The following is a 17,763-nucleotide window of genomic DNA, read 5'->3' as shown; positions in this document are numbered from 1 at the left end:
GCACTCTCTGCTTTCTTTTCTCCTATGTTCTCCTTTGTTTCCTCCCACACGCCGTCTTACTTACTGCCATTCTTTGCCTTCCCTTTTGTCACATAAGCTGCCTTCTTTTTTACATATGCTCTTTGCTTTATGTGATACGTTTGCTTACTTTCTCCTATTCTACCTTACATTCTTTCCTGTGCACTGTGTTCCAAGGTTCTCATGCACTCTGCTTTTCTTCTCCCATGATCTCTGCCTTCCTTTCTCCCATGCACTCTCCCATCCTTTCCCCCTTGCTGTCCGTGTTCATTTTTCCCATGCACTCTGCCTTCGTTTTTCCCTCTCTGCTTCCCTTTCCCCATGCCCTTCACCTTCCTTTTCCCATCTCTGCCTTGCTGTCACACACGATCTCAGCCTTCCTTTCTCCCATGTTTTCTAGCTTCTTTTTCCCTTTCTCCCATACTGTCAGCCTTCCCTTTTTTCCATTCTGTCTGCCTTACTCTCTCCCATGAACTCTGCCTTCCCTTCTTCCTTGCTCTCTGCTTTCCTTTTTCCCATGTCGGCTTTTATTATTATTATTATTATTATTAAACTTATATAGCGCACAGCTACCCTAAGGCATCCCGGCGCTTTGAACAGTGCATCAACCGTGAGACCATGAGACCTTTTCTTTCTCTCATGCTCTCTGTCTTACTTTTACCCTTGCTCGCTGCCTCCCTTTCTCCCATAACCCCTCCTTTCTATTTCCTGTTCCCCGATACCCACTGCCTTTTGTTCTGTCTCAAGGTCTACTGTTGCTTCTTTCATGGTCTCTCATCCTTTCTTTCATGCAGTAAGGTGTAACTTTCCCCTTAGTCTCTGCCTTCTGTTCTCCCATAAACAGTTTTTAGGTCGTGCCTTCTGTCATAACTTCTCCCAGAATCTGCTCTCCTTTCTCCATTAGTCTATTTGTCTTCCATACAAATATTTTATTTTGCATACACTGTATACCCCTTTAACACATGCACTCTATCATACATTATCCCATACAACCTACCTTCCTTACTCCCATACAGTCTGTAGTCTTCTCACATTCAACCATACTTTCTTTCTCCTATATGCGCAGCCTTCCAGTTTTTTACAGTCTCCCAGTATTTGCCTCATACATGATGCCTCATTTCTTGAGCTGTCCTATCTCCCATACACTATACCTCCCTATTTCCCATACAGTATGTGTTTCTTTCTCCCATGCAATATTCTTAACTTTCTCTAACCTAATTACTCGGGGACACCATCACATCACTCTGGGACACCGCCACATCACTCTGGGACACCACCACATCACTCTGGGACACCGCCACATCACTCTGGGACACCACCACATCACTCTGGGACACCACCACATCACTCGGGGGCTCACACTTTCCTAATGCGAGACCTATTGCATTGCAAAGGCTTGTTTTTTAATGCACTTCGACCTCTGCCTATATACCATTACATCTGGCAGAGACTACATTGGGGGGATTTTCTCCCACACATATTGTGAAGGGAACAGTAAGGCAAGAGATACAGAGGGCGAGAGGGAACTGTCGAGAGAGAGGCCTGAGGGATGAAAGAGTAGGAAGAGAGACTGCTGGAAAGAGACCTGGGAGAGGAAAAGAGTGATGACTCAGATAATGGCATTAGGGATGAGAGAGAGTCAGAAAAGACTGTAGTCGAGAGATGTAAGGAGTAGTGTGATGACTGTTGTAGCTTCCTCCCCAGCCTGGGAACTCGACAACGATTACACCACAGGGAGCTTGGTATAACACGACTTTATTTTTCTGCATGTAACCGGGAACTCAACATTGTAAACCTGCATTCACTTCACTACGCTCGAACGCTTACGTCACAGTTCTATGGAGTCCATCAGGAGACACAATGGTTCCGCGATTACCTGCTCACACAAAACTAGAACTGTTAGGGAGGAACATGAAGAATGAGAGAGAAGGAAGAGACTGATAGAGGGAAGAGAGGTACTGATAGAGACGCGAGGAGAGAGAAAGTAGGAGGACACGGTCAGAGAAACACACAGGGATGAGAGAGACTGATGCAGGTAGATTGACAGAGTTAGACGTGTGGGAGGGAGAGCAGGGGCGAATGCCAGAGAGAGAGAGAGAGACACATGAGGGAATGGAGAGTGGAACAAGACTGCTAGAGACATACATGCTAGATGGAGTGTGATGAGTATTTTGGAGAGGCATGAGGACTGAGGCAGTTGGAAGAGACTGCCAGAAAGAGACATGCGGGCTGAGAGGATAGGAATAGACTTACAGAGAGGGATGCTAAGAATCCTAAGAGACAGTCAGAGAGACATACTGACGGAGACAATGGCAAGTGACTGCCAGAGAGACAAGCAGGATGGAGAGAGTGAGTAGAGACTGCCAGAGAGAGCTAGAAGAGACAAGTCAGTGAGATCTGAGCATCAGAGACAGACAGAGGTGCAGGACAGGGAGCTTGAGACCGAACATGGAGAAGGGAGAGACTTTAAAGAAAAGAGACATTGAGGGAGTAAGTTAGTCTCAGAAAAGAAGTTGGTGCGAACAAAGACACACTGAACATACAGCTGTCTGTCTGTCTGTCTCTAGGTTGTACCCTGTCGGGATAACAGTGCAGCGGTACCCCACCAAGGATGTGACTCTCCACAACTACCGCGTCCCAGCTGGGGTGAGTACCTACTGCCTCCCTACCATGCCATTTTTATGTGAATGCATGTCCTAGCATGTCCATACAAAATGAATAGCACTTACTCCCTACCATGCCCTTTCACGTAAGCACTGGTTCTACCTTGTCCATACTATAGTAGTACCTGTTCCATCCATACCATGCCCGTTTCCTGTGAGTACCTGTCCTACCATGTCCATACGGGATGATTACCCGTTCCCTCCATGCCATGTCTTTACTAGGGAGTATAACTGGTTCCTACTGTGTCCATACTGGTGGGAGTACTTAAAATCTATGGAGTCAGATGGGGTAAGTAAGTCCAGTGGGTCGCTCACTACTTATCCTACCAGCGTGTAGCCCCAGTGCGTTGGTAAGTGTTCACTCCCTTCCTACCATGTCCTTAGCGTGTGAGCGCTTGAGTCCTAACATGTCCATACCGCTGTGAGTACTGGGTCCCTACCAGGGTGAGTACTTTATGCTTACTAAATGTGCCACCTGTGGTGCGTATCTGATTCCTGGCCCATCTCTTCTAGTACAAGAACCTTGTTCCTGCCCTGTCAATACCAATGCAAGTCTTACGGTATTGTGCTACTGAAAATGGAGCATCGTAGTTCTCACTGGAAACAGCATGTTCAAAACAGAGGCTAGTTTCATGGCCTTTAAGAACTCTGGGGATTTGCAAATTCATTGAAATGTGCCTGTGCCATCTCTTAACAGGTTTCAGGGAGGGAAGAATATTTCAACAGATTGTTTTCCAAATCTTTTGGACCTGTAGGAACAGTTAAATTAAATTTCAATATACAGCTGCCCAAATCACAAATTTCCACTGGGAACCATGACAAAGTTTCCCAGTTGGATTGCTAAGGCCTGACTATAACTGCAATGGGTGTGATGTTGAGAGCAGAGGAGGACACAACACCTAGCGGTGATTGAGAGCCGAGCATTACAAAGAGTAGGATAGAATGTTCTTGAGATGATTGAGTGTTGAGTGGTTCATGGTGTAGGACATAATGGTCTTGAGATTGAGAATGGAGCTGCTGTAGGTGTGGAGCACAATGTTCTTGAGATAATTGACAACCGAGCAGTACCAGGGGTGGGACACCACATACTATACAATGTTCTTGAGATGACTGTGGTACGGTGTAGGACATAATGTTCTTGAGATTGAGAGGTGAGCAGTACCTGGTGTGGGACAAGATGTTCTTGAGATTACTGAGAGCTGAGTTGTACCAGGGATGGGACACACTGAAGTACACAATGAAGATTAAGAATTGAGTAGTGCATGCCCAAGGACACAATGTTCCTGAAAACAGTTTGTGTTACCAGGTGGACGACATAATGTTCTTGAGATGCTGGTACACAGCGCACAACACAATGTTATTAGCATGGAGCGTGGAGCAGTACAAGATATACACAGAGTAGGATAAGGTTTTTGAGATGATTGAGACTTGAGTGGTACATAGCGCAAGACACAGTGTAGGACACAATGCTCTTGAGATGAAGAGTGGAGAAGCACTAGGTGTGAGGCACAATGTTTTTGAGATTGAGAGTGAATGAATAGACGTGTAGGATACAAGGTTCTTCAGATTGAGAGTTGGGCTGAACACTGTTTTCAAGATGGTTGACAGAACACGTTGTAGGACACAATGGTTTTGAGAATAAATGTGGAGAGGTACATGGCATAGGACATACTTTTCTTGGTTTTGAGAGTTGAGCAGTACACAATGAAAGACACAATGTCACTGAAATTACTGACTTGAGCAGTACAAGGGACAGTACACGGTGTAGTACAATATATACTTAATATAAATGAGCGTTGAGTAGTACATGCTATAGGACGCAATGTTCTTGAGATGGTTGATAATTCAGCAGTCCAGAGCGCAAGACACAATGGGCCCGATTCACAAAAGTAATCTGAGACAAAATACCAACTTTAGGGTTTTGTCTTATGTTTTGGTCCAAAGACAAAATCCTAACTCAAGTTAAACTTAAGTTAGGATTTTGTCTTATGTTTGTCTTAAGGCCAAAACTTAAGACAAACTTAAGACAAAATCCTAACTTAAGTTTAACTTAAGTTAGGATTTTGTCCTAAGATAAAACCCTAACTTTACTACTCCTAAATGGCTTTTGTGAATACTGAAAGTCATAAAGTTAGGATTTTGTCTCTTGTCCCTTGTTCTTGAGATGAGTGAGAGAAAAACAGTGCAAGGCACAGCAGACAATGTAGTGCATAGTATGCTTGAGGTCATTGAGGGTGGAGCTGTGCCCGCTGTAGGACTCAATGTTCTTGATGTGATTGACAGTCCAGCAGTGCTCCGCACAAGACACCATGTTTTTCAAATCATTTCTTCACTGTCACTTCTATTCCTCTAGACGCTGGTGCAGGTAGGGCTGTACGCCATGGGCAGAAGCTCAGAGGTTTTCACAAAACCTGGGCGCTACGACCCTGAGCGATGGCTGAATAAGGAGGACAACGGCTTCAAGGCGCTGGCTTTTGGGTTTGGCTCGCGGCAGTGCATCGGGCGTCGGATTGCAGAAATGGAGATGATGCTGTTCCTTGTCCATGTAAGTTGTAGGAGGGATGAAGAGCCCCTCACTGATGTTGTGGTATCTGTGATCACCACATGGTGGAGAATGAATGGGAAGGGCAGACATGGGTGGTGCTTGCTGTGGCATGTGTCTTTTAGGGGTGTGCTTTTCCTACCATGTTTTTACATATTTCCTCATCTTGTTTCCTGCTTCTTTCCAGGTTCTGAGAAACTTTCAGATTGATACCGTTTCCAAAGAAGATGTGAAGACGGTGTTCAGATTCATCCTCATGCCAGAAAAACCTCCACTGCTCACCTTCCGGCCCATCAGCTAGGGCAACAAACAGCTAACCAGTTGTCGTCTAAACATGATCTTTTGCTTGCATCCCATTGTAGAACTCCAAGTGTTCTGCACCGGCTGTCCTCAAGACATCACGGGTCTGCTGCCAGCCCAACTACATACTCTATCATCTCAACAGTGTGTCCTCCAGATATCACAAACCCCCTCCTGGACATTCTCCAACTCTATCACCTGCTTAACATGTTCCACAGCTCCAGGAAGGGCGTGGGTCAACAGCAGACTCCAGTGGGCGCACCTCTTGGCTGCGTTCCTGCTATTAGTATTGTTGAAGATGCAATTTGGTGTGCACAAACTACTCCTGCACCCGCTGTTGAGGAGTGCACACTGCCAAGCAGATATATGGGAATTGTGAACAAATGGAGTGGTGCACTACCCCAATCGACTATTTTAGTAACAACGCGTAGTATGTTTTCTTTTTTGAGAAATGTTCTTTATTAGGTTATCCGAAAATATAGGTGCAATGAGCCTCAGGCAACGCATTTCGTTCAAAAAGGTTGAACTTGATCAGGGCGTGTATTTGTATCAAAAGATTGTCGTGGCAATCCGAAGTGGAGATGGATCATGTCCGAGTAGCGGGGAGGTCATGTGCGATTAGCGACTTCAAGCAAAGCAGGAGCCTTCTTGATAAGGGCCCATTCGTATTGTCAGTAGTCATGTGCATCCGGTGCTTCTTCCTCGTACCGCATTTGGATAGATGTGAACACATCTATCCAGAGGCGGTACGAGGAAGAATGGGCCCTTATCAAGAAGGCTCCTGCTTTGCTTCAAGTCGCTAATCGCACATGACCTCCCTGCTACTTGGACATGATCTATCTCCACTTCGGATTGCCCTGACGAAGTTCAACCTTTTTGAACGAAACGCGTTGGCTGAGGCTCATTGCACCTATATTTTTGGATTACCTAATAAAGAACATTTTTCAAAAAAGATAACGCCCTCCGCGTTGTTACTGAAACAGTCGACTGGGGTAGTGCACCACTCCACATGTTCCACAGCGCCATCACTCCCCTGCCCATTTCCAATCATTGCATTCCTCACGTTCACCCATCACTTCCTATCCATTACCCCTGGCATATCTGCTGAGCTGATCACCCACACTATTGCCTGTTCTTCAGGTCCGTCCATCATACCTTGCCTGTCGCATGCCACCAGCATCTGAGCACAGCTGCTTCTCAAGGTCGGGTCATCACCCCTACGTATCGCCTCAAGACATCGTCTAAACTCAGCCTGGTCTCCAAGGCTGCCCATCACAGGCACATATACTGCATGTTTTGTGAACCTATCAGTGGAATGGAGCACAAGGGGTGGTTGATACTTGGAGGCCAAGATGCTCAGATGACTCTAGTTCAGGATGCTCAAAGATGACTTTAGAAGCTCTCACATCCCTTCTCATTATCCGTGTCTTTCTGTCTTCACTGCGACTGTCCCTGGAGGGTCAGGTGGTCTCACCCCCAGGAATCCACCACCATCTTCCTCCCAGACTCTCATATAATGTATGTTTTGTTGTTCTGTTTTTGAGATTAAAGGGTCTTATCTCCTGGTCCATGTTGAACCTGTTTCATGGTCAGTTATTGGGGCACAGTGAAGTTCATTGGATCAGCCAAGCTTCAGGTTGCCTTATCCTGGGATTATCTCTGTTCTTCTCCAGGTGAAGCACACACAGGTCTAAGACCTCCATCCGAGCTTCCTTGTATCACTCTGTCCATTGCTTGAAGGCCAGTGAGCTCATCTGTGGAGTAGAATACAGGCCATGTGTGTAGGATCAACCAGACAGAGCCAAGAGTTGAAATGTCCACCGCCCGGCACGATGCCTTTGCCACTGGAGCTCTGACCCCCATCATCCAGGTCGCCCCATGGCAATTGGTTTTACCATTGGGTAGAGCAATGTTGGGACAAAGCCGGCACATACACGGGACTGCTAGAGAGTGGTACTGGTGACCATACTATTCCTCCAACTCCCACATCATCCAGATGCAAGCCAAGCTTTAAAGGGAAGACACAGGTCAGTCCTCATCATACAAGAAAGAGCCACACATTCCCCAGAGGTGAAAGGGCAGAAAGAGCCAGGCAGAAGCAAGCTTGAGCTCCCAGTTGACAGAGGCAGAGATGAGGATGTTAATTACCTGTTGTGCACGGGATGTCTGGGGATGACCACACTTCATGTACATAGGCATGCACAGGACAGTAACTAGTTATCTTATTGTGGCACAGAGAAGGCTGGTGCCCAGGAGAATATAGAAGCCATGCACATCGTCTTAGCTAAAGGCCCCCTTATGAAATGAAATGAAAATGGGTACTTATAAAGCGCACGGCTACTCCACAGAGTGTCCCGGCGCTAAGGACCACCGACAAATAGGCATTCAAGCTCAGGCCCATTTCGTTTCATTTCAATGGCAGTTGTAAGAAATTTGGTTAATGGTTGAGGGGTGGAAGGCTCAGGTAACAACCTCAATTCTTGTGGGAGTGAACCACAAAAGTCACTTAATTGTGACTAACAGCCTGATTCATCAAGCTTAATTGCGCTCGCAAAGGGCCAGATTCTGAGAATCTGGCCCTTTGCGAGTGCAATTTTTGCATTTGGGATTCATCATCCCAAATGCAAAATTCGCTATTAAAGAATTCGCATATTTGCGAGGCATTGCATTTAAGGAATCTCTATTTGAGATTCCTTAAATGCAATTCATGAACCATTTTAAAATACCGAAATCGCAATTTTGGGCCGCTATTTACCGCGAGGTCAAACCTCGTGGTAAATAGCGAAAACTTAGAAAAATGCATTTAAATGCATTTTACTAAGTTGCATGTTACACACACACATGTCCTTTGGACATGTGTGTGCGCAACACCAATGTGGATTACATTTCAGGGGTGCTACAGGGTGTCCTTTGGACACCCCTGGCACCCTTGAAATCGCTATCTTATTTGCGATTAGCAAATTGCTATTCGCAAATAAGGAATAACTCCCCATTCATTCCTATGAGCCTTTAGGCCCATAGGAATGAATGGGGAGTTATTCCTTATTTGCGATTAGCAATTTGCTAATCGCAAATAAGGAATGTGTAGGAATCGCATTTCTTTATGCAATTTCTACATGAATCCCGTTTTGCAAGTCCTTAATAGCGATTCCTTATGAATCGCTATTAGGGGCTCGCAAAACGGGAGAATGATGAATCAGGCTGCAAATCCTCTGATAGCTTGGAACGAATCAGTCAGGCTTAGCTCAAGAGGCAAGAGTGTAAAGTAAATTACATTGAATGAGGAAGTCACTTCCACCATAGGATTCTGCTTCCACACCCCAAGCCTCTAAGGAGGGTTTTCCCTTTTCTCCCCATGACAGTTCGTAAATTTCTCCTTCAGGCATTAGTCATAAGTCACCTAGACTATTGTACCGCCCTCCTGATCTCAGCTGATGAATCCTCCCTAATAGACTTCAGGTGGTCCAAAACACTGCAGCCCGTTTAGTTTCAAACTCTCCTGCCCAGACCGCCTCTCTGCCTCTACTTCACGGACTACATTGGCTACCAATCCGCAAGCGGATCCAATTTTAGATCTGCTACATAGTACTACACGGCAATGGCCCTAGCTACTCAGCAGACAGACTCATCCGATATCAGCTCTCTAGAACACTCCGGTGACCCCTAAATCGCTACTACTGGTGCCCCGTGTTAAGAAATCCTGCATAGGTGGGAAAGCTTTTTACTACCTAGCACCCTCCTATTGGAATCAACTCTCCAGTCACCTCCGGAAATGCCCGGGCAACCTACTTTTCCGTAAGCTACTCAAAATTGAGCTTTTCTGAAATCTTTTTCTTTTCCTTACTATAGCTCTCCCGCATCCAAGAGATACCCCTCTGGGAGTGATTCAGGTGCTTTATAAGACACGAAATAAATGTATGCAACACTCAAACATTAATAAAGTGAAAACACAACAAAAGAAAAATCCCATGCCAATTTGCAAAAGTAGAGTAAAATGTAATAAATAAAATAACACAAAAGCAAGTTAAGTAAGATCAGCATAACTGGAGATATGTAATTTTAAAGCTTCAACTAAAATAGCACCACAGAGCAGAATGTGCCAACTAGAGATATCTAGTCACACGAGTTCTGGGTAAAATCACACTTTGTAACTGACCACGATGGGGTGTGAGCTAGATACAGAGAACAGGTTAGTCCAGTTGAAAAAATTATCTTCTCAAAGTCTGGCATGCAGAGTTCAAAACTTCAGGATTTCACAGGAGGAGCTCAACTGATGGCAGCCAAGGGTCCAGGACCTGGGGAGGAACCTCTTGGGGATCAGGAACTTACTCCAGCAGATGCCAGCAGGGCTCAGACAGTTCAGATCCAGTTCCAGGTCCAGGCAAGGGAAGTTGCAGGGAGGCCTCTGAAGCTTGGTGTGTCCATGTAGCTCAGAACAGGAAGTCAGCCAGCTGACCCCTGGAGTCACTCAGGTGAGCCTGAGATGAAGGGAGCAGATCCAGTCTTCCTTCTCAGAGAGCAGGGCATGCCTCAAGCAGCAGGGCAGGCCTCTGGTAGCAGCAGAGCAATCCTATGAAGAACAAGGCAGTCCTCAAGCAGCAGGACAGTCCTCTGGTGAACAAGGCACTCCTTCTTCTGTAATGTCCACAGGGGCAGAACTGTACTCATGAGTGGCTCAGGAGGTCCAATATTGAAGTGGGGGAAACTTCAAGTACACACACATCTTTGACATGAAAGTAAGGCAGGGAACAGCTCCACCCCTCCAATCCTGGAAGGATGGTCCCCTCCGAACTGCACCTTGGTCCTACTGTTCGTTGTGTGGGCTTAATACGCATTCCTGATAGGGGAGCAATTTACAGGTCCTGGTCCTGGCAGCTCCAAACTCCTACAAGGCCTCAGAAAGTTTAGGGCAGGAAAATATTAACTTAATAAAAAATGCCATATTCAAAATTGTAATCTAAAATCCAACTTTATCATTAAAGAAGATGTCAAATTACAATTCAATTGTGTCCACCAGCAATCCCAATCAAAAGTTAGCACTTAGTAAGTGCACTAATGTTAGTCAATGTTATCCTATAAGAGAGGTGGGCCTTAAAGAAATTAAAAAATAATTTAGGAGTTTTTCAGAACTAGTACATATAAAACTTAAAACGCATGTCCAACTTTTTAAATACAACGCACCCTGCCATATGGGCTGTTTAGGGCCTACCATACAGGTAACTTATATGTATTAAAAAGGAAGGTAAAAGCCTGCATAAGGTTTATTTTGCCAGGTCGAATACAGCCTTATAGCCCGCCGTAGAGGGCTATACCGGCTATTAAAGGCCCTCTCCAGCGTTTAACAAGGGAGAGGGACTTTAATAGCCAGTATAGCCCAGCTGCGAAGGGCTATAAGGCTATGTTGCGGGGTTGTAGGAAGGGCTCGGAGACTTGACCTTGGTATATAAGGTTTTATTTTGATAAATGTTTTCTTTTTTCTGAGAGCAAATCTTTCTCGGGCTAATATGGCAGGATCCGTAGTTGCAGGTAGCGTCTGGGGCCTTCTCGGGACCTTTAGGGCTCTCGCGTAGTCCTCTGCCATCTGCTCTTCCTAGGTTGCTCCACCACAGGACATGCAGAAAAGAAATATGAACCCGTCAGGAAGGTTTTTCTTTAACAGTATGCCCAAGGGAAAACCCGGAAATGAAGGGCCACCGCTGCACGAGTGTATATACAAAATGCCTGTATACACGAGGTGGGTGAGACAATTGTGAGGGAAGGGTGATTCGGGTATGGGTAAGTAAGGGGAGGGGAGAAAGCCGGGGTATTTACAATTCAAGCCTCACAGGCAGTAGACGGTAGGACGGGCTACTTTTAAGACGAGTCTTCCAGCCTCCCCAACCGGCCCGACACACGCTGTCGTACCTGGCTGAGCCACACTCCTCTGTGAGTGTGGCTGGGCGATTTGTGGTGTCATTGGCCTCCAGGCACTGCAACCCCCTTCGGTGGTGTCTCCGGTCGCACTTCTCCCGTCTTCTTTTGCCCGATTGCTCCTTCTCGGTACTCCACTCGATCTCCGCTACACACCAAACACTCCTCCGCGATGTCGTCACATGCCGTTCTTCTTGCTTCCTCCTTTTTGTCCAATGCAGGAAGGTATGCGTCATCCGGGGGCGTGGTTTCTTCCTCTAGGTACGCCCAATTAAAGGCACCTTCCGTTGTTTCATCTGTTTGTTCTTTCCATAGCGACTGTGAGTCCGTAGTCCATTCACTCTGATTTAGATGGAAAGAGGGGAGGGTAGTAGAGTCAGTGACCCACCATTCCACATATGGGGACACCCCTTCTCCTTGCCTGGTCTCCCCATTACAGGCTAGTAGAACATTCTGCCACTAGAGGGCAGAATGTTCTAACAAAAAAACAAAGCCTTTTGGGACCGTGAGGGGATTGGGATCCCCTCAGGTTCCCTGAAGCCTCTGTTCACAGCCAGAGCTGTGAACAAAGAAACATTGGAATGTTGGAGCTCCGGGCTTATACCAGCCATTACAAGCCCGGAGCACTCCATTGTTTTCAATGGAGCTCCCAACATTCCAATGTTCTAATTGCCATTGTACAACTACACTGCAGGCGGCAATCACAGGCCTGAGACATGTTTTAAAGGGCAACTTAATTGGTGGCACAAAAAGTGCTTCAGACCCACTAGCAGCATTCAATGTACAGGTCCTCGGCCTAGGTAGTGCCACTTTACCAGGGACTTGTCACTAAATTAAATGGTCTGATTGTGTGTAAGACAGTTTTACCATGTTTTAAGAAGTGAGCACATGCGCTTTAATCAATCAATCAATCAATCATGCCATTTGTATAGCGCACTACTCACCCGGGAGGGTCTCAAGGCGCTTGGGGGGGAGGGGGATGCTACTGCTCGAACAGCCAGGTCTTGAGTTTAACACTGGTTAGCAGTGGTAAAGCACACAGAGTCCTAATGTCAACAAAAACTAATTTCAGAAAGCAGAAGGGGAGAAGCAAAAAGTTTGAGGGTGACCCTGCAGAGAGGGCCAAGTCCAACAGTAGTCACAAAACCAGATGAGCGTGCCTCGTGGTCAACAGGGTGATCTGCCAGTAATCCAAAGGTCAGCATCTCCAAGCGTGTCAACAAGGTCATTGCCTCAAGGTTTTAGGTGGGCATTGATCTTAGTAACAGTGTTAATTCACCTATTGTCCAAAGGAGTCTCCTTCCAGCTCCCCGCCTTAAAGCGAGCACCTCTCAGCCTGGATGATTAAAGTACCCCAAAAACCAATATCATGGCAAGATGGGTCTCAAACCCTAAGTTGGGTCACAAACCATGACAGTGTAGACAAGTCAAAAAACAGACATTAAGAAGGTCAAAGGGGGCGGAAGAATAGACTTGCTTTTCTAAATCCCATCACCATGGGCCACCCCACATACTGAAGAGACTCACAAACTGTTAGCTCAAAAAGAATTGTGTGTATTACTGGTTTTCCATTGGTTCTGATAGCCTAACTGTGAAATGTGCCACAAAACCGCTTCAGTGCCTTCTGTAAGAATGGAGTCCACAGCCCTCACAGGTTCAAAACAATGTGTTTAACCACAGAGTGCCACCTTTCCAAATACAGAACAGCATGGCAGCACCATTCCAGCATGGACATTCAGCCAAGAATGGGAGCTTCCCTCCCCCTCGGTCACCATGGGGGTCCGACTCCTGTCAGCCCATCTCCCCCACTGTATGGTATCGCTGAAAAACACACATATCACAAGCTTAAAAGACCAGAATATTACTTACCCTGGAACCATTTGTTCATAGCCTCTAGTGCTCTAGATTCACATGCTCTGCATACTTCTGCCATCTAGTGTTGGGTCCGGATGATTGCAACTTGTGTTTTTTCACAGAAGTGAGTCACAAGACATGTTGTGACCCCTCCCTTGTTTCAATCTGAATGTATGGTTCATGAAATGTAGGAGCGTGCACCTCATTCGAGAACTTGAGTGAAATCATTGCTCTGAGGAAAGCCACCTTCCTAGGCAAGAATTGTAATGCGCACAAATGCAAAGACTGGAAAGGAGGGCCTATAAGCTGGAAAAGTACCACATTTTACTTTCAAGTAGGTGCAGTAGGTGTCTTTGGAGGGATGACCCTTTTAAGCCCATCCATGAAAGTAATAATAATGGTTGCCCTGAAAATGGAGGACTGGTGTCTGTTTTGGAGGTATGCTGGAACAGCAGTGAAGTGTAGTCGTATGGAAGTGCCTTATGAAGATGCAGGAGTTAGGAAAGAATCTCCTACAAAGAAACTGTAAACAAATCTTGTTGTTTAGAAAAACAGTAGTGCATTAACCTTTTCCACTTCTCTGTGTAGAAAGCACGAGTAGTGGGTGTGCTAGCTTCCCACAGAATTACTGTTCATTCTTGGGGGAAGTTAAGATATCCGAACTCTAGGTACTCAGGTGGCAAGTTTCTAGCTTGAGATTCTTGCGGTTCGGGTGTCCGACCGAGGTGCTGAGTGAGAAGGTTTAATCTGATAGGGAGCTTCTCGTGAGAACTGATTGTCATTTCTATGACCATTGAGTGCCAAGGATGCCTGGACAATGTTGGTGCCACTTTGATTAGAGTCATGGACACCTCCCTCCGCTACCTGATGGCGCATAAGGTGAGGAGAAAAGGTGGAAAAGCGTAAGGAGATATCCCTGACCAGTTGATCCATAACGCGTTGCCCCTGAATTGAGGCTGTGGGTATCCGATAGTCAAGTTTTGGCATTTTGCATTTTCGGGAGTGGCGAACAGGTCTATTGTGGAATTCCCCTAATGTTGCAAGTACTTTGGAGGACTTGCGGGGGAATCCTCTGCTCAGGTATGTGTTGCTGAGCAGGTCCGTAAAGTTGCTCTCCACCCCCGGAAGATGCTCTGCCAACAAGTGGAGATCAGAAACACAAGGAAAACAAGGACAAGTCACATCAGAGGCAGGAAGGGGAGCCTTGGGAGCCTGCAGACATGCACCCTTGTCATCTGAGGACTATAATATCCAGGACTAAGCCAGATCCTATTTGATGAAATAGTATCTTGACCAGAATTACCTGAAGGGTTTAGCATTAGTTAGCTAAATTCTTCTAATTATTGGCAGTTCAATGTTCTATGGGGTAAGAAGATCATATAGTCTGCATAGGTGCACCCGCTTGAAAATAATCCTATCGTAAATTTGAAAATCCCAGGATGGCAAAACATGACAATAATAAGGAAACAAGCAAGGATGAGTAAAGCTTACCACCGTCGCTGAAAAAGATTGATGTCACAGAACAGAGGGTGAGAAGAGGTAGGAAAGGCAGTCTGGCCATCTCTCTTCATTCCTGATGTAGCAATGACCATGAAAGCTGCAAAGCCCAGGCCTTTTAACACCTTCACCTTCCGCTCCAGTCATACCCCAACCATGTGTGCGGTGGAGAATACACTAAACGCCGCATCTGGCAAACCCACAACAGAATGCGCATTGTTCCGCCCTGTAGCACTTTTGAATGCAGACACCAAATTATACACTAAAATATTGGCTTTAAGACTAGAAACTCTGCTCTCCAGCCCTGTACTCCCAGACTAGGTAGGTTTCGCGAGACATCACCAAGACACTAACATCAGGTAGTCGACTCATCTGGTCGACAAAGTACACAAACAGAATATCCCATCAGTGACCCACTCACAAGATGCCGAAAAGGCGTTGGACCGAGTAACCTGGGTCTTCATTGTACTGTCCTGGAGAAAACCTGCAATGGACCCAAGATGAAAGACAAATTCATGGCGGCACACTCTTCTCCATCAGCAGTCAGCAGAGTCAGTGGCAGGCCCACGCAGCCCATCAATCAATCAATCAGGAATTTGTAGAGCGCACTACTTACCCATGAGGGTCTCAAGGCGCTGGGGGAAAAAAGTGAGGGAGGGCGCTACTGGTCGAACAGCCAGGTCTTGAGTAGCCTCCTGAAGGTCAGCAGGTCTTGGGTCTGTTGTAGGCTCAGTGAGAGGGTGATCCAGGTCTTGGCGGCGAGGTGGGAGAAGGATCTGCCGCCGGGGAATAGCTCTCCAGGGATACGAGACAGCATTGCCCCCTCTGCTCCTTTCTGTTTGCCCTGGTGGTTTAACTCCTCGCCATTAATATCCGACAATCCCCTCTAAAGCGGTGTTACCTTTGGGAGAAGACCCCATAAGATCAAGCTCTTCACTGATGACCTCCTGCTCACCCTAACTTCTCCCTAAGATTCATTGCCCGCTCTAGTGCCAGCTCTGGAGAAGTTAGAAAGAGTCTCAAGCTTTAAAATCAACATAACAATGTCACGCAAACTCAACCTGACGATCCCCCTGGTGATGTACCTGCTTTGCAGGTTATTAGCTCTATTTCATTGGTACCCGCACACCATCTACGACCTAGGCCTCAGTATGTCCTCCAACCTCGAAGCCTTGGCCAAAGCCAACTGGCTGGAATACCTCCAGCAGATTCATTAGTAGGTCGCATTAAGATTGTGAAGATGAATATCCTGTATACACAAAAAAGGAGATTTACCGACCAGCAGGAGGCGATTCCCTCTAATGTAATATAACAGCACTAACCAAGCCAACCTCGGTCAAAGAAAAATAGGAACGGAGTTTGGGGATTCCCTTTTATAGGACAAATTCCCTCACCCACCCGTAGGTGGCATGCTTCATCATCGGGAACCTCCTCGCACCGCAAGCCTGGTAGCAGTGCGGGCTGCAACCCCCTCACTGTGAGGGAGGAGCTCAGGGATGCTTTTAGTTGTAGTTAACGAGAGGTATACTAAAACCTATAGATGAGCCAGGTGTGGAGGGAGTGTGTAGAACACTACGCTGTGTTCCTATTTTTCTTTGACCCAGGGTGGCTTGGTTAGCGCTACTATAAGATGAATATCCTTCCAAGGCATCTGTACCTTTTCCAATCACTCCCCACGGCTGTCCCCATCGCCGACATCTTATCACTCCAAGCTAGGCTCTTTTCATTCATAAGGAGAGGAAAGAATCAACGTATTTTGAGCAAACTCCTTATGCTACCGACAGATAAAGGGGACCGGCGCGCCACAATTTGGTGGACTACTACAGAGCCGCACACCAACACAACATATTAGAGTGGGTGGTCAGAGACAGTGGGAAACCTTGGTTTGGTTCCATATGGACTGAGTGGTGATATGTTGCCCTTAAAGGACTTGGTCTGGCTCCCATGACACCCCTATACCCAAAAGCCCATACAATTCCACCAAGACAGAGCTTGACATCTGGGATCAGGTAGCTGTGAGGAGGCCTCACCACCTTCCACTCCCCTAACCCCCTGATTGCTCAGAACCCCAACTTTACACCTGCGCTGACGCGACCTCACTCGCGGAGTAGGAGTGAGGTGAGTGCAGGACACTCAGCGACCTCTTCACAAAGGGTACCATTACATCTTTCTAGCAATGCAAAACTGAATACCAACAGACACAATCTTCCTGCCTCCAATAACTTCAATGACCCACTGGGCCCTACACGCACCGAGCGCCATGTTTGCGACGTGAAGCCTCACGCCAAAATGATCCGCTCTTAAAACAGCTCAAAAGATCTCATCTCCAACACATACCGAGCACCACAAGACTGCAAACCCCATGCGACATACTGCGGAGAAACAGCACTGGGAACTTCTATCACAACTAAACAATGGGAGGGGCTATAGAAGTACACCCCCAAAACACATAGATGCATCCCTAACAGGGAAAATGCACACACAGTTATGTACCAATGGGACCTAACACAGCTTAGGACTCCATAAAATGTTCCCCGTCGCACTGAATCATTGATGGCGTTGCAGCCAGGCGCAGGGAGACTTCTTGCACATCTGGTGTTCCTGCACAATATTACAAACCTTCTGGAAAGAAATTCTAAGCCAAGCTAAGAAGAAACTATGTTACTCATCCCGGCAGATCCCGCCATACTGCTCTTACGATTACAGCCCACCCAGTTAGATTGCATAACACGCTCAGCCTGGAAGAATCTTAGCTACATGACAGGAGCAGCAAAACAACTCATCGCTCTTTTACGCAAGAGTGTTGTGGTTCCCTAGGCTCTGGCATGCCCTAGTGATGGAACAAATCTCTGAGAAGAAGGTTGCGGCGGTATGGAACCCTCTCATACATGTTCAGAATAGAATTTCTTTGCTTTTCTTCACCATGCCTTTGCACCTTCCAGCTCTTTGACTAACAAGAAGACATCGAGCAGTGGACGC

The 17,763-nt window shown here is 46.5% G+C and overlaps 1 protein-coding gene across 1 annotated transcript in view; it reads left to right on the top strand.

Annotated features, from left to right (window-relative positions):
• Positions 1-5,842, top strand: part of LOC144827876 (cytochrome P450 11B, mitochondrial-like) — a 42,512-nt gene extending 36,670 nt beyond the window's left edge. Inside the window, exons 6-8 of the mRNA XM_078686041.1 lie at positions 2,586-2,664; positions 5,035-5,226; positions 5,411-5,842. Coding sequence (XP_078542167.1) covers positions 2,586-2,664; positions 5,035-5,226; positions 5,411-5,524 — 385 coding nt within the window. The 3' untranslated portion in view covers positions 5,525-5,842. The remainder of the gene's footprint in view (positions 1-2,585; positions 2,665-5,034; positions 5,227-5,410) is intronic.
• Positions 5,843-17,763: the final 11,921 nt, after the last annotated feature.

Source organism: Lissotriton helveticus, chromosome 4_1 (genome assembly GCF_964261635.1).
Source record: "Lissotriton helveticus chromosome 4_1, aLisHel1.1, whole genome shotgun sequence".
Lineage (NCBI taxonomy): Eukaryota > Metazoa > Chordata > Amphibia > Caudata > Salamandridae > Lissotriton > Lissotriton helveticus.
Note: the sequence above shows the minus strand (reverse complement) of the source record. Positions and strands in the feature narration are given on the sequence as shown.